Here is an 18,656-nt window from a genome sequence, read left to right on the forward strand (position 1 = left end):
TCCAGAATTCGTTCACATAGAAATGAATGCTTTTCTTGCTTCATAACCTCTGTGCCTTTCCTGTGAATGCTGTCTCCTGAGAAAATCTTAGAGCACCAATTTACTAACCTAATTTGTAAAAGGAGGTTAGTGAATCAATGCTGTACGATTTTTATGGAAATATTTGAAATTAATTAGCCTTGTCAGCTTTTATTTGCATAAGCTCTCTTCCAACTATATCTCCCCCTAGTGTAACTTTTAATAAGATTGATTTTAAACAATAAAACTTAAAGAATCTGTGTACAAAGAGCTTGAAGAATTTAAATACATGGGTTTATTATTAACACAGTAGCAAATATATCAAGGAAACACGCCCCATGAAAAGTGTTTCAAAGAAACATAAATCTGCTCTGAGAAAGGTCTGTACCCAGTAAGTAAGCCTGAAAAAGATTGTTTGTTTGGTGATGCCTGCAGATAAGCCTGGCAAACCTCGGTGTGATTGAAGAAGCCAGTTGGAGACTCAGCCTAGCCCAGGCAAGCGACTGGTCCCTGGCTGCTCTCAACGAGCTTCACGAACTCGGACACGATGATGTTCGCATTTTGGAAGGTCTTGCTGATCCTAAACTGCCTTGCAGGTAAGGAAAGGCTCTCCAAACCACCAAACATAATTGGGAATGGAGTTTCCTTTTAAACTGAAATTGTAAAGGTTTTTCATAGAATGCTCCTCTCCTGTACTGGAAAGGAATTGTGATTAGTATGCTGAGTAAAATAATTTTCAGAAGTCTTGCTTAGCAAATATGTGCCATGCCGATACTTGTAGAGGTGTGGGGGGAGGGCAGCCTATAAATAGAATTGTTTTATGTGGCTCCTGAATTTAATTTTTTTTTTTTAGAAAAATCACAGTAGCTTTCTTTTTACTTTAGTTTGGAAGTTGAAAAGATGAACTTACTCAGAAGCTCAAGGTTTTTTTCTCTGTTTTACTTATTTCCTTTAAATTATCTGTGATGGACCTGCTTTGCTGCAGCAGGCAAAGCCTGGCTGGGAGGGCCTCCATGCTTTACTATCTAACATTTTCTTAGAGACTTGTACTTTTCAAAGCTTAAGGCTGTATTTTGGAAACTACGTGAGTGATTTATTGCTGTGCACAATATGGGTGTTTTTAGGGATTTGAGCACAACACATCATTTTTAGAGTCAAATTCCTGATGTTGTTAGACCATAAGCGATCACTAATTCAGAAAAATCCCTTGGATAGTTTTTTTTGTTCCAAATACCAGATATTTTTGAATTTGTTCTTATGATAAATTAGCTCCATGGTAGGTACAATAATATTGTTTCTCCAAAAAATGATATATTTAAACCATCAGTAATATTAGACAGTCAATAGAATGAGGTTTACTAAGTATACTTAATGACATAGAAAATGCTCAGGGTAAAATAGGAAGTGAAAAAGCATGATACACACACATCTAGAATAAATTAGTAGAAGCTTATATACCAAAATCTTCATAATGATTACCTCTGGGTAATGAAATCATGGACGATTTTTATTTTATTCCCCAGCTTTTCCATATTTTCCAGGGTTTCTACAAAAAGTATTATAGTATTTTTACAACCAGAAAAAAAGTGTTACTTTTCAAAACTATATGGTTTTTAGTAATAGTTCTCTAAATGTTCATTACTAAATGCTTAAACAAACGTGTTCTATGGAGTCATGAGAAAGCAATACTGCATTTGTCCAGTGATCTAACCAGGACTTAGAGCTAGAAAAAGCCACCTTTTCCAATTTCCATCCTGGTGGGCACAGGTGTTACTATTTTCCCTTTCCCGCAGGAATATTCATTTTAAACCTTAGCTTTGCACAATGAAAGTCTTTGTTTCCTTTAAAGAACTTCCAGTCATTAGCTAATTGGGTCGTTCCTGGGCCTCCTGCACCAGCCCTCTAAAATCACACCTATAGTCAACACCTATTTCCCTATGTGAGGCCTTCGTCTGGCCTATACTAGACACCAGTTTTGGAACAGTTGCAAGAGTGGTTTTTACTGTAATGAATGTATATATAAGTTTTACTGAGTATAAATGTAATGAGTGGTCATTGTAGAAAGGTTGGAAAATATGGAAACATATAAATAAGAAAATAAAAATCACCGACAATCTTACCACAGATTTGGGTAAATTTCTTTTTTTCCCGTTTTTAAGTAATATATATTACATGACAAAATTGGATTTATTCCTTGCATGCAATTTTTATTGATTAAAAAATTACCTAGATGATGTCAGGGTTTTACTTGATTGTGACTTTTAGAATAAGGTCCAATCAGAATGATCAATAAATATTTCAGAGCCTTTGTTCTTAAATTACTGTGTAACTGGTTTTGTTGGCGGATAGCGTATGTATGTATCTATACATATACAATCTAACTGGCCCGAAGCAAAATATGGCAGTGTCAGTCTAACAGATAAAATGGATATGTGGTATAATACAGAGGGTTCCCCAAAATGCATACACATTTTAAGTAAGGAAAACTATATTAAAATTGTATTACTCAATATATGCTGATAACAAAAGATGAATACAAGTCACATTTGACTTCTGCAATTACAAGAGGTGCTCAAAGTGGTTACCATCAGTGTAATTTTAATACAGGTTTTTCCTTTCTTAAAATGTGTGTACTTTTTTTGGCACCCTTTGTGTATTGTTATTTGCCATGCTTACATACATATGGAAGTCTGAGAAAGATTTCAGTAACATGTACTTGGCCTTACTAATGTCCATCAGTTGATCCAGATATGGCTGTGAGGCAACTGGTAATTTTTCCATCAATGTGTAATGTTATCTGAATTTGTTTCCTGGTCAAGAAAAAATGTCATGTTTTTGGTGTCAATCATGGTGCCAGGCACATAGTGGGCACAAAGGAAATGTTTATTGAAAGAATGAATTCCCTTCCAAAATCCCACCAACTGTCACGTGGATGGAGTTTGAGGGCATTATGCTAAGTGAAATAAGTCAGGTAAAGACAATACTGTATGATCGCACTTATTCATGGACACAAAGAGTAGAGTGGTGGTTACCAGGATGGGTGGGTGGGTGAGGAAAATGGGGAGATTTTGGTCAAAGGGTACAAACTCTCAGTTAAAAAATAGATAAGTTCTGGGGATCTAATGTACAGCACAGTGACTACCGTGTTTCCCCGAAAATAAGACCCGGTCTTATATTAATTTTTGCTCCAAAAGATGCATTAGGGTTTATGTTCAGGGGATGTCCTCCTGAAAAATCATGCTAGGGCTTATTTTCCAGTTAGGTCTTATTTTTGGGGAAATATGGTATAGTTAACCATACTGTATTGTATATTTGAAAGTTGCTAAGAGAATGGATCTTAAGTGTTGTCACCACAAAAAAGAAATGGTAATTACATGATGTGATGAAAGTGTTAATTAATGCTATAGTGGTAATTATTTTATCATATATAGATGTATCAAATCAACACTTTGTACGCTTTAAACTTACACAATGTTATATGTCAATCATATGTAAATAAAGATGGGGGGAAAAACGAATGAATTACTTTCACAGACTTCAATTATCCAGATATGATTTCATATACACATTTAAAATCAATTTTCTGTACAACTAAGCAAGACAAATTTTATTTTAAGCAAAATCTTTCTGATGATTACTTAGGAACTCTTAGGTTAAATTCCACTTCAGAAAAAAAATTTTAATCAAAGATGTCTTCTACAAAAATTTCACACATATCGTATTAGGTGCTTGTAATATATGTTAGTCATCTGTTGGAAATATATGTTGATGTCATTTCCATTTCCTGGAGAAGCGTGCTATGCATTTTAAAGCAGTAATATATTTGAACTTTGGTTTTGCAGTTAAATCCAAAAAGTGAGTGATCTTTTGGTGATATTATTTTTCTAATTCAAAAATGATGCAATTACCGATGAAATTGCTGGAAATTAAATCATTTCAAATGCATCAGGTTAAATACGGCTATCTGGGGGATACTTTTGTTGTAGTATATTCCCCCTGTAAGCACAGTGCCTGCCACGTTGCAGATGTTAAATAATTGAATGAATAATCATTACCAAAACTCGAGGCATTTAAAATCTTTTTAGAGAATTGATTAATTTATGTGCATGCACCTTGGATTATTTTCCTTTAATAATATGCACTGATTTTTAAAAACAGTCTCACATAGTTCAACCACATATGCATTTTGTTCATTCAGTCAGGTGATGAGTGAAATTGCAATCTTGACTTTTGTTTACATCAGGTACCAATCTTTATTTTCCTATGTATTCACAATCTGGTTAATGTAGAGATTTTTCTGCCTTTTTGTATTTCTAAACAGCTTCTCAATTTAGACAAAATTAATCCAAAGGAAGGGGACTTTTTTCCCCCTGACACAGAATCACCTTCAATGTAAGACTAAATTTGCACTGTTCACTATTCACATGTGGCTATCTAAATTTAAAGAAATTTAAATTAAGTAAAATTAGAAATTCAGTTCCTCAGTCACACTAAACCATATTTCAGGTGCTGTATAACTGCACGTAAGTAATGGCTAGTGAATCGGACAGTACAGAGACAGAACATTTCTGTCATCACAGAGAGTCCTGTTGCACAGCACTGGGCTAGAGGATGATCTCAGAGGTTTAAGTAATGAGCACTAATTGAATGAGGTAACATTTTTTAAAAGTTCATCTGGAAATATATAGCTCTTAGCTCTGAAGTGTATTGTCACTATATTAGGGATGGACAATTTCTGAAAACCATCTTTTCTTCAGAATTTAAGAATTAATTATGGACCTGTGCATTGGGAATCTGGGCAATAAGATGGTCTGGAAATATTGCCTTGCCAGTTGTTACCTATTTATAGGACAATGTGGAGTATTCTTAAAAATATATTGTCTCACAGTAGATTTGGAGGTTGTTACCATCCTTATTCAAAGGTGATATTGTTGAGCTTTTAAAGATTTCAAATTATTTATAAAATGTTGTCTTCTATTTAAAAAGTTTAAAATGTTTGAATCACATTCATAGTTCCCAAATTCTTGATTTTCATTTGCCTTCACTCTGATCTGTGCTATAAATGGCTACCTACTGTGTTGACATGGCAGGGAGAGATGGCATCTGTCTTGTTCATTATTGTTTCCCCAGTGGGAGCACTATTTGTGACACAAAACAGGTGCTCAACAGATATTTTTTTATAGGCACCATGGCCTCTTCCATGGCTTGCCTTGTGTGAGAACTGTGCTTACTCTGCCTGCAAACACTTTTGTTGAGAACAGCCTTTAAAGGGGTTTTATTTTTATTATTATTTTAGTTTTCTGCCTTACCTGGTCATAAGTTCCCATGATTAGCCAATCCCATAAAAAATATTGGGACCCAAACCAGAGGATAAAATGATGGCGAAATATTATCTTCCAATACTCTATTTTTAGTGGCAAGTTTCTGGAAATTTTAATGGTGACCAAATCCCCATTTTATTCTTTTTTTATTTTGGACACTTTAAAAACATTTGGAAGTCGTCACTTAGGCATAGCCAGAGATGACTATCACTAACTTCCAGGAGAAATGAGATGGGTTCTTTGAGAGCAGGAGAGAGCCACTTAACTTTCTCCAATGAAGTTTCCATCAGAAAAGTAGTCACTTTCTGTAGGCCAGTTTTATTTTGGGGGGAGGCATTATGGGAACCAGGAAAGCATGGGGAGTAGAATATTGGTAAGAGGAAAATGGCATAGAGTTAGAAGGTGCTGCATTGGTATGGGCCCTATAGCACTTCTCTCAAGACAACGCCACTAAGAGTATCCTACCATACCGATCCCCACTGAGAAACACCTAGCTGCCTGACCAGAGGAAACTCTTCCACCCCGTCAGCCAACAAGATCAGGGACAAATGGAAGCTATAGTGACACAAGATAAACCAAACAGACCAAAACAGCACTGCAAAGACTCTGAAAATTAAATTAGCATTAGAACCACAGCACACAAAAGGTTTAGGCCTGTGTGTGAAACATAAAGAAAACATAAAATAAAAAAGACTGCTGAGGTGCCATCATAGGAATGGCGGCAGCGAGGCAGACTTCTTGAGTTCTCCTCCGGAACTTACCACAAATTGGACATCTATAACTCATCAAAGGACTCTCTGCTCATCACACAAGATAGCTAAGAAACTCGCATGAGGATTACTTGAAGGTGGGTGTGGGGACAGAGCCCAGAAAGCAGTGTGGGGAGTGGGACCAGAGACGCCGCATGACACCCTGCATGACAGTGGGCAAACTGGGCAAGCAGGGGAAGAGGGAAGGGAGCAGTGTGGAGACACCACCCGCATCTGTGGCTGCAGGGACGCAGGGGGCCCCAGGACAGACCAGAGATCACAAGAGCCAGGAGATGGGCTCTTTCCCTGCATCCCACAGCTGATCTCTCCTGCCGAGAGAGCAGCATATCCAGTATTTGAGACAGGAAACTCAGCTGAGATCTCCAGCTGGGCCCTCGGTCAGACAAAGAAGTAAATGCAATACCTGGGCCCCTCCCCCCCTCTCCCAATCCTACCCCCACCCTTACAGAGGCTCAAGCTGGCTCCTGAACTGAGGAGCAGCGTTAGATTACAGAGGAGCAGTAGTGCTCAGGCTCTGGGAGGACCCAGTTTGCAGTTGCTGTGACCCAGGGAAGAGGCTGGGAACAGTGTGACACTGCTGGGCTGGGAGACAGAAGACTCCTCCATCCCCAGCCCTCACCTTTGCTGGCCTGCCTAGGGCAGGGCAATTACAACTTCAGAGACACACCCCGGGGGTCAGCAGCAGGTGGGAGAGGCGGCTCTGGGCTTTCAGCTGTTCAGAAATCTCATGCCCTCCACACACCCTGCCCCCAGACAGAAGAAGTGCCCTAAGACTCAGGAGACCTGGGCACAGGGCTGGCTGTGGTACTCTCAGTGCACGTATGTGCAGGCGAGAGCAGACACTGCACTGACTTTGTAAAAACTACCATCCATACACTATAACCCCACTCATCTAGAACTGCAGTGCCAGGGTCACTCTGGGCATTAGGTGGCTGGCTCTGCCTGCACAAGACGCACAGGACTCTTTGGTACAGCAGAGGGCAACCTGGAGATTGCTTGGTGGTCTTAAGCCAAGACTGGCACTGCCTTTTTTTTTTTTTTTTTTTTTTTTTTTTGTATTTTTTATATTCTTGCCTGTGTTGAGTAAGGGTTATCAATTGTTTTTACATGTGAGTGTATTTGACTTTTTCTTTGTTGTTGTTGTTGTGCTCGGTGATTTACATTGTTCTGAAATTGCTCTACACGAGGGCCCAACCCAAGAGGCACATGATTCAACACACCCAGAGGCCAATTCCAGACCAAACCAGAGTATTATCAGGTTTGACCTACAAGTCAAACACCCGGAGGGAATGCTCTATAGGAATAAGGGGCCAAAGGGGCCTACACTCATTTGAGCAGTCAACCCTCATGCAGCAAATCATCCACTGTGGGCAGAGCCAAGTCTCACAACTGGTCAGCCTAGGAGTTAATACCACCTACTGACAAGCCAAAAGCAATTAAAGCTCAACTTTAACAGGCCAATATACACAACACAAGGGTCACTTTTGGAGCACACATACAGGACAATAGGGTAGTTGTACAAGACAAATATAAAGGAAACATACTACATAAGATCAACCAGCAAAGATCAAGAACCCTAGGAGAGCTACATAATCCATCAAAGCAAACACAGAGAGTCAGCCAGAATGGGGAAACAAAGAAACATGTCCCAAGTAAAAGAACAGAAGAAACCTCCAGAATTGGAACCAAATGAAATAGAGGTAACCAACATATCAGAGACAGAGTTCAGAACACTGATGATAAGAATGTTTAAGGAGCTTAGTGATGATATAAAGAAGGATAGAGAAATCATAATGAACAACCAGTTAGAATGAAATAAAGAACACACTTGAAAGAATTACCAGCAGGTTGGATGAGGCAGAGGATTGAATCAGCGACTTAGAAGACAAGTTAGCAGAGGTCACCCAAGCGGAAAAACAAAAAGAAAAAATAATGAAAAACAACGAAAATGGTTTAAGAGACCTTTGGGATAACATCAAGTGCAATAACATGCGCATCACAGGAATACCAGAAGGTGAAGAGAGGGAGCAAGGGATCAAGAACATTTGAAGTAATGATGTCTGAAAACTTCCCTAACCTGGTCTAGGAAATTGACACACAAGCCCATGAAGTGCAGAGAGTTCCAACCAGGATAAGCCCAAACAGGTCCACACCATGACACATCATAGTTAAAATGGCAAAGGTTAAAGACAAAGAGAGAATCCTAAAAGAAGCAAGAGAAAGACAGAGGGTTACATACAAGGGAACTCCCATAAGACTATCAAATGACTTTTCTACAGAAACTTTGCAGGCAAGAAGGGAGTGGCAGGAGGTATTCAAAGTGATGAAAAACAAAGGCCTACAACCTAGATTGCTTTATACAGCAAGGCTGTCATTTAAAATTGAGGGAGCGATAAAGAGCTTCCCAGAAAAAAATAAGTGAAAGGAATGTATTACCGCCAAGCCAGCATGGCAGGAAATATTAAAACAGCTTCTGTAAACAGAGGAAAGATGAAAACAATCTAACTACAATTAATAAATGGCAATAACTATGGACTTATCAGTAATCATTTTAAATGTAAATGCTCCAATCAAAAGACATAGGGTGGCTGAGTGGATAAGAAAACAAGACCTTTGCATATGCTGTATACAAGAGACTCACCTCAGATCAAAAGACACACACAGGCTGAAAGTGAAGGGTTGGAGTAAGATATTTCATGCAAATGGAATGAGAAAAAAGCTGGAGTTGCAATACTGATATCTGATGAACTAGACTTTAAAATTAAGAATATATTAAAAGACAAAGATGGGCACTATATAGTAATAAAGGGATCGATCCAACTAGAGGACATAACCCTAGTAAACATCTATGCACCCAACATAGGAGCACCTAAATATATAAAACAGATATTGACTGACATAAAGACAGAGATCAACAGTAACACTATCATAGTAGGGGACTTCAACACACCTCTGACAACAAGGGACAGGTCTTCCAGACAGAAAATCAATATGCAAACAATGGCCTTAAATGAAACATTGAACCAGTTGGATTTAATCGATATTTTCAGAGCATTTCACACCAAAGCTGCAGAATACATGTTCTTCTCAAGCACACATGGAACATTTTCCAAGATAGACCACATGTTAGGCCACAAAACAAGTCTCAATAAATTTAAGAAAATTGAAATCATACCAGTTGTATTTTCTGACCACCGTGCTATGAAAATTAGAAATCAACTACAGGAAAAAAAATGGAAGACACACAAATTCATGGAGGCTGAAAAATATGTTACTAAATAGTGAATGGGTCAACAATGAATTCAAGGAAGAAATAAAACGATGTCTCGAGACAAACGAAAATGAAATCACGATGACCCAAAATCTGTGGGATGCAGCAAAAGCAGTCCTAAGAGGGAAATTCATAGCAATGCAGGTCTACCTAAAGAAACAAGACAAATCATTAACCAACAGTTTATCTTCACACTTAAGGGATCTGGAAAAAGAATAGCAAAATAAGCCAAAAGGAGTACAAGGAAGAAGATAATAAAGATCAGAGTGGAAATAAATGAAATAGAGACCAAAAAAACAATACAAAAGATCAATGAATACAAGAGCTGGTTTTTAGAGAAGATAAACAAAATCGACAAACCTTTAGCCAGACTCATCAAAAAAAAAAAAAGAGGGAGAGGACCCAAATTAATAAAATCAGAAATGAAAAAGGAGAAGTGACAACAGACACCACAGAAATACAAAAATTTTAAGAAATTACTATGAGCAACAATACGCCAAAAAATTAGACAATCTGGAAGAAATGGATAATTTTCTAGAAGCATACAACCTTCCAAGTCTAACTCAAGGAGAAACAGAAAATATGAATAGACTGATTACCACCAGAGAAATTGAATCAGTAATCAACAATCTCCCAACAAACAAAAGCCCTGGACCAGATGGCTTTACAGGTGAATTTTACAAAACATTCAATAAAGAATTATCACCTATTCTCCTCAAACTATTCCAAAAAAACCAGAAGGAGGGAAGGCTCCCAAACACTTTTTATGAGGCCACTATCACCCTGATCCCAAAATCAGACAAAGACATTAAAAAAAGAAAAACTACAGGCCGATACTCTAAATGAACATAGATGCAAAAATCCTCAACAAAATATTGCGAACAGAATTCAGCAATACATTAAAAAGATCATACACCATGATCAAGTGGGATTCATTCCTGGTATGCAAGGTTGGTTCAACATCTGCAAATCAATTAATGTGATACACCACATTAACAAAATGAAAAATAAAAATCATATGATCATATCAATAGATGCAGAAAAAGCATTTGACAAAATCCAGCAGCCATTTATGATAAAAACTCTTAAGAAAGTGGGAATAGAGGACCATATCTCAACATAATAAAGGCCATATATGATAAACCCACAGCTAACATCATACTCAATGGGGAAAAGCTAAAACCATTCCCTTAAGATCAGGAACAAGGCAAGGTTGCCCACTTTCTCCACTTCTATTCAACATAGTGCTGGAAGTTCTAGCCACAGCAATCAGACAAGAAAAAGAAATAAAAGGCATCCAAATTGGTAAGGAGGAAGTAAAATTGTCATTATATGCAGATGACATGATACTATATAGAGAACCCTAAAGACTCCACCAAAAATCTATTAGAACTGATAAATGAATTTAGTAAAGTAGCAGGATACAAAATTAATATTCAGAAATCAGTTGCATTTGTATATACCAATAATAAAATATCAGAAGGAGAAATTAAGAAAACAATCCCATTTACAATTGCTTCAAAGACTATAAAATACCTAGGAATAAATTTAACCAAAGAAGTAAAAGATCTGTACTCAGAAAATTATAAGACACTGAAGAGAGAAATTAAAGAAGATACAAATAGATGGAAACACATACCATGCTCATGGATAGGAAGAATTAATATAGTTAAAATGTCCATACTGCCTAAGGCAATATACAGATTCAATGCAATTCCTATCAAACTACCAAGGACATTTTTCACAGAAATAGAACATATAATCCTAAAATTTATATGGAACAATAAATGACTCCAGATAGCTTCATCAATCTTGAGAAATAAGAACAAAGTGGGAGGTATACCGATACCTGACATCAAATTATACTACAAGCCTACAGTAATCAAAACAGCATGGTACTGGCATAAAAACAGACACATAGATCAATGGAACAGAATAGAGAGCCCAGAAATAAATCCATGCCTATATGGTCATTTAATCTATGACAATGGAAGCAAGAATTTATAGTGGGGTAAAGACAGTCTATTCAATAAATGGTGCTGGGAAACATGGACAGACACATGCAAAAAGATGAAGCTGGACCACCTCCTTACACCATATACAAGAATAAATTCAAAATGGATTAAAGACATAAATGTAAGATCTGAAACCATAAAACTCCTCGAAGAAAATATAGGAAGAAAGTTTACAGACATTACTCAGAGTGAGACTTTTACTGATACACAACTTGGGCAAGGGAAGTAAGAGAAAAAATAAACATGTGGGATTACGTCAAACTAAAAAGTTTTTTCACAGCAAAGGAAACCATCAATAAAACAAAAAGGAATCCTACTGAATGGGAAAAGATATTTGCCAATGATATGTCTAATAAGGGGTTACTATCCAAAATTTACTTTAAAAAAACTCACCCAACTCCAAAAAAGCAAACAACCCAATTAAAAAATGGGCAGAGGACATGAAGAGACATTTTTCTAAAGAGGACATACAGATGGCAAACAGACATGAAAAATGCTCAACCTCACTAATCATTAGAGAAATGCAAATAAAAACCACAATGAGATACAACCTCACCCCAGTCAAAATGGCTATCATCAATAAATCAACAAACAAGTGCTGGAGAGGATGTGGAGAAAAGGGAACCCTCGTTCACTGTTGGTGGGATTGCAGATTGGTGCAGCCACTATGGAAATCAGTATGGAGGTATCTCAGAAAACTGGAAATGGAACTGCCTTATGACCCAGCAATTCCACTCCTAGGTATCTGTCTGGAGAAATCCAAAACTCTAATTCAAAAAAAAATTGTGCACCCCGATGTTTATTGCAGCACTATACGCAATACCTAAGACATGGTAACAACCGAAATACCCATCAGTAGACGACTGGATTAAGAAACGGTGGTACATTTATACAATGGAGTATTACTTGGCCATAAAGAAGAACAAAATCTTACCATTTGCAATGATATGCATGGACCTAGAGAATATTATGCTAAGTGAAATAAGTCAGACAGAGAAAGACAAATGCCATATGATCTCTCTTATATGTGGAATCTAAAGAAAAGAATAAACGAAAGAACTAATCAGAAACAGTCTCATAGATACAGAAGAAAAATTGAGGGTTGCTAAATGGGTGGGAATGAAGGAGAAGGTGAGGGGATTAGAAAGCACAATCGGTAACCACAAGATTGCCATGGAGATACGAAAGTCAGTTTGGGGAATATAATCAATAATGTTGTAAAGATTTTGTAGGGTGTCAGATGGACACTTGTCTTATTAGGGAGACCACCTCAGGGATGATGTAGATGCCTGATCACTGCACTGTACACCTGAAGCTGAACAATAATGAATGTCAAGTATAATTTTATATATATATAAATATATATATATATAAATATATATATATATATATATAATTTCATATATATATATATAATTATATATGTAATTATATATTTAAATTATATATATGTGTGTATATATATAATACAAGAAGTGGAGTACAGCATTAGGAATAGAGAGAGTGGAAATGAAATGGCTGTATGCGATGTCAGAGGGGTAGTAGATTGGGGGGGGTTATCACTTTGTGAGGGATATAAATGACAAATGTCTAACTATTACATTGTTTTGTATACCTGAAACTAATTTTTAAAAAAACTAATAAAAAAAGACTGCTAAAATAAAAGATTTAATATGGCTATTGGCCATCTGTTTGTTCTCTTTGGAGAAATGTCTATTCAGGTCCTCTGCCCATTTTTTAATTGGGTTGTTTGTTTTTTGCTGTTGAGTTGTATGAGTTCCTTATTTATTTTGGATATTAGCCCCTTATCAGAGGCACTGTTTGCAAATATCTTCTCACATTCTGTTGGTTGCCTCTTTATTTTGTCGATGGTTTCTTTTGTTGTATGAAGCTTTTTAATTTGATAGGACTTTCCTAATATAATAGACAAAATGTCTGTGGATTTTGAAAAGTGTATAATGACATGTATCCACCATTGTACCGTTTCCCTGAAAATAAGACTTAGCTGGACAATCAGGTCTAATGCTTCTTTTGGAGCAAAAATTAATATAAGACCCGGTATTATATTATGTTATGTTGTGTTGTGTTGTATTATATTATATAATATTAGACCCGGTATTATATTTTATTACATTATATTATATTATACCCAGTCTTATAGTAAAATAAGACTGGATCTTATTTAATTTTTGCTCCAAAATATGCGTTAGAACTGATTGTCTGGCTAGGTCTTATTTTCGGGGAAACTCAGTATTATCATACAGATTATTTTTACTGCCTTAAAAGTTATCTGTGCTCCACCTACCTAGTTGTTTTCCTCTCTGCTAAACCCTTGCAACCATTGATATTTTTACTGTTTCCATAGTTTTTCCTTTTCCAGCATGTCAAGGAGTTGGAATCACATGTATGTAGATTTCCAGATTGGGTTCTTTCACTTTGTAATATGCATTTAAGTTTCCTCCATGTCTCTTCATGGCTCAATAGCTTTTTTCTTTTTAGCACTGAATAGCATTCCATCGTCTGAATGTACCATATTTAATTAATTCATTCAACTACGGAAGGACATATTGGTTGCCCAAGTTTAAGAAATTATAAATAAGGACAACCAAGATGGCACAGTATGTAAACACTGTGTTTACCTTCTCTCACGACCACATCAAAATTACAACTAATCTACAAAACAACCATTATTGAGAACCGCCTAAAATCAAGCTGAACAGAAGCCTTTCAACTAAGGACATGCAGAAGAAGCCACCTCCAGACTGGTAGGAAGGGCAGAGATGCAGGACAGGCTGTTCCCACACCCGCGTGTGACCATTGAAGATCGGGAAGGCTATTTCGGTTGTGGGGGCCCCTCTCCCAACCCCTACAGGAGCCAGCCCCACCCCAGGCCAGAGTTCCAGTGCCGGGGAGAGAAGTCCCTATAATTTTTGGTTGTGAAAACCAGGGGAAATTGTGACTGAGTGAGACAGTGGAGCTGCACTCACAGGTGCTCCTCTTAAAGGGTCTGAGCACAGACTTACGCACCAGTGGAATTACTCGCTCTGAGCTCCAGCGCTGGGACAGTGGCTGGAAAGGTGGCAGGGATGTATGGGGAGAAACTGAATTTTCTGGCTTAGGACAGGGACTGGAGACCTGGCTTTCTCCTGGACAGGGGAGCTGGGGGGGGCATTGTTTCTTTGTTGAGCCCTCCCCCCTCCTGGCGTGCGAACACAGACAGCCTCCATTTCTGAGTCTCCGCCTTTTGTTGGGCCCATCCTGGTGATTTGAGATCTGACCCCGCCCAACTTTGGGGCACATCCAGGCTGCTTTCAGTGGTGTTTTTTTTGTGCAGACCACCTGCCTTGGCTTAAACTGCAGACTTTCCTAGGGTCTCTCAAAGGTTCACGGAACCCAGAAAAGCAGCATCTGGCTTGAGCATGTCCTGTACCTCTGGCTGAGCAGCCCTAAGCCGGCACTAGCGGCAGCTGGTCTTGGTTCACGGCTTGGCCTCTCAAAGCACTTCCAAGCACAACATGGGTGTCAGCCATCTGTGGATTTCTTTCTGGCTTCTGCTGGGTGGCCGTGGGTGGGCACAGGCTGTGGCTGAAGAAGACTTACAGCTAAGCCGCTCCAAGGTGGTCCTGGGGCTGGCGCCCCCAGTGGCCAGCTTCAAAATGAGCTGGAGCATCACCCAGCCGCCACCAAGTATGACACACCCAAGGGGCGGATTGGGCAGGCACAATTCCTGCTGAGGCAGATCCTGCTCCATAGGTTCAGCCCCTGCACAACAACTCTTCCACTGTAGTCAAGGCCAGTCCTCACAACCAGTGAGCCCAAGGGTCAGTCCCTCACACTGATGTGCAATTATCAACCAAGGCTCAACTACAACAGGAGGGCACACACAACCCACACAAGGGACACACCTGGAGTGCATGGCTCAGGTGACCAGACAGACTGTGCCACTGAGCCCCACAGCACACCTACTACATAAGGCCATGCTACTAAGACTGGAAGACATAACAGCCCTACCTAATACATAGAAACAAATGCAGGGAGGCAGCCAAAATGGGGAGACAAAGAAACATGCCCCCCCGAAAAAGAACAGAACAAAGCTCCAGAAAAAGAACTAAGTGAAACGGAGATAAGCAATCTATCAGACGCAGAGTTCCAAACACTGGTTATAAGAATGATCAGTGATACCAGGGAGAACTTCAACAGAGAGATAGGAAGCATAAAAATGGAGATGGAAGCCATAAAAAAATAACCTCAGTCAGAAATAAAGGATACAATAATGGAAATGAAGAATATATCACAGAGAATCAACAGTAGATTAGATGAAGCAGAGGATCCAACAAGTGATGCAGAAGATAAGGTAGCAGAAAACACCCAACCAGAACAGCAAAAAGAAAAAAGAATCCAAAAAATTGAGAAGAGTTTAAGGGACCTCCAGTACAATATCAAGCATACCAACATTCACATTATAGGGATACCAGAAGGAGAAGAGGGATAGCAAGGAATTGAAAACCTATTTGGAGAAATAATGACAGAAAACTTCCCTAACCTGGTGAAGAAAATGGACATACAAGCCCAGGAAGCACAGAGAGTTCCAAACAAGACAAACACAAAGAGGCCAACACCGAGACACATCATAATTAAAATGGCAAAGGTTAAAGACAAAGAAAGAATCTTAAAAGCAGCAAGAGAAAAGCAGTTAGTTACCTACAAGGAGCCCCCATAAGACTGTCAGATGATTTCTCAACAGAATCTTTTCAGGCAAGAAGGGAGTGGCAGGAAATATTCCAAATGATGACAAGCAGCGACATACAACCAAGATTGCTCTACCCAGCAAGGCTGTCATTTAGAATTGAAGAACAGATAAGAAGCTTTCCAGAAAAGAAAACACTGAAGGAGTTCATCACTACCAAACCAGTATTACAAGGAATCTTAGAGGGACTTCTTTAACACGATGCGTACGGATCACGAGAATCTTCATTTTTTCTGAGCCATGTGTTAAGGACGGATAATGAGAATTCTCATTTTTACTGTTGACTCTTTTTACTTTGCACATTTTATTGAATTATTTGTGTTTCGTTAATAACAAAGGAAGCTGCTTTCTGCAGTATCACACCAGGAGGAATTACTAACATCATAGGTGAGTAAATCCTAAAAAATTCCATAGAAAAATAATAAATGACATAGAAGCATTTACGCTTTAAAGAGAAGAGGGCATTTTAAAGCAGTTTCTTTTAAAAACCTGCCGGAACAGAGGGGTATGAGGGATTTAAACCCCGCCGTACGCAACGTGTTAAGATGGGAGGGGGGTAAGGACGGGTGAAAGGGGAAGGGATTAAGAAGTACAAATTGGGTTTTATGCAGTAGTCATGGGGATGTAGGGTATAGCATAAGGAATATAGTCAACAATATTGTAATAACTAGGTATGGAGCCAGATAGGTACTAGACCTATCTGGGTGATAGATGGGAATGGAGTTGGGGGCAGGGTGAAAAAGGTGAAGGCATTACGAAATACAACTTAATAGTTAATACAGTATGGTAAATATAATCAACAATGTTGTAAAGATCATGTAAGGTACCAGATGGGCACTGGACTTATCAGGGGGATCACGTCATAGGCTGTGTAGATGCCTGACCAATGTGCTATACACCTGAAGAGCTGAAGTAGAGTAATACTGAATGTCAACTATAACTAAATATACAGATATAGTCACAGGATGTGGAGTACAACATAGGGAAGATAGTCAATGGTATTGTAACAGTTATATAAGATGTTAGAGGGGTACTAGTTTGGGGGTGCATTATCACTTTATGAGGGGTTGAAATGTCTAACTATTATGTTGTTTGGTACACCTGAAACTGAAAAAAAAAATAAAAGAGAAAAAAAAGAAATTATAAATAAAGCTGCAATATACATCCATGTGCATATTTTAGTGTGGACATAAGTTTTCAAATTTGGGTAAATACTGGGGAGCACAATTACTGGATAGCATGGTAAGACTGTGTTTAATTTTGTGAGAAACAAGCAAGCAGTCTTCCAAAGTGGCTGTACCGTTTTGCATTTCCACCAGCAATGAATGAGAATTCCTGTTGCTCAAAATCCTTGCCAGCATCTGGAATTGTCAGTGTTCTGGATTTTGGCCATTCTAATGGATGTGTAGTGGTATCACATTGTTGTTTTAATTTGCATTTCCCTGATGACATGTGATGTGGAACATCTTTTCATATGCTTATTGGCGATCTGTATATCATCTTTGGTGAAAAGTCTGCTAAGGTCTTTGGTCCTGCTTTTTTTTTTTTTTTTAATTTATTGGGCTGACAATTGTTAGTGAAATTACATAGATTTCAGGTGTACAATTCTGTATTACATCATCTATAAATCCCATTGTGTGTTCATCACCCAGTGTCAGTTCTTCTTCCATCAACATATATTTGATCCCCCTTACCCTAATCTCCCACCCCCCACAACCCTTACCCTCTGGTGATCACTGAAATCACATGATTCTCTGCTTTATCTGTCTGACTTATTTCGCTCAGCATTACACTCTCAAGATCCATCCATGTTGTCACAAATGTTCCTATATCATCTTTTCTTACTGCCGAATAGGATTCCATTGTGTATACATACCACAACTTCTTTATCCATTCATCTATCGAAGGACATTTTGGTTGTTTCCATGTCTTGGCCACCGTAAACAAAGCTGCAATGAACATTGGAGCACACGTGTCTTTATGGATAAATGTTTTCAGAATTTTGGGTAGATACCCAGGAGAGGGATTGCTGGGTCATATGGTAATTCTATTCGTAATTTTTTGAGGAACCTCCACACTGCCTTCCATAACAGCTGCACCAGTCTGCATTCCCACCAACAGTGTATGAGGGTTCCTTTTTCTCCACAGCCTCTCCAACACTTGTTACTATTTGTCTTGTTGATGATAGCCATTCTGACTGGGGTGAGGTGTTATCTCATTGTGGTTTTTATGTGCATTTCTCTGATGATTACTGATGTTGAGCATTTTTTCATATGTCTATTTGGCATTTGTATGTCCTCTTTGGAGAAATATCTCTTCAGGTCCTCTGCCCAAATTGGGTTGTTTGTTTTTTTGTTGTTGAGTTGCATGAGTTCCTTGTATATATTGGATATTAGCCCCTTATCGGAGGCACTGTTTGCAAAAATCTTCTCGCATTCAGTTGGTTGGCTCTTTATTTTGTCGATGGTTTATTTTGCTGTGCAGAAGCTTTTAAGTTTCATATATTCCCATTCG

General features: G+C 38.4%; 1 protein-coding gene across 1 annotated transcript in view; it reads left to right on the top strand.

The window, feature by feature from the left end:
* Positions 1 to 354: 354 nt before the first annotated feature.
* Positions 355 to 18,656, top strand: part of VSIG1 (V-set and immunoglobulin domain containing 1) — a 55,564-nt gene continuing 37,262 nt past the window's right edge. Inside the window, exon 1 of the mRNA XM_074323585.1 lies at positions 355 to 614. Coding sequence (XP_074179686.1) covers positions 566 to 614 — 49 coding nt within the window. The 5' untranslated portion in view covers positions 355 to 565. The remainder of the gene's footprint in view (positions 615 to 18,656) is intronic.

Source organism: Rhinolophus sinicus, chromosome X (assembly GCF_036562045.2).
Source record: "Rhinolophus sinicus isolate RSC01 chromosome X, ASM3656204v1, whole genome shotgun sequence".
NCBI lineage: Eukaryota > Metazoa > Chordata > Mammalia > Chiroptera > Rhinolophidae > Rhinolophus > Rhinolophus sinicus.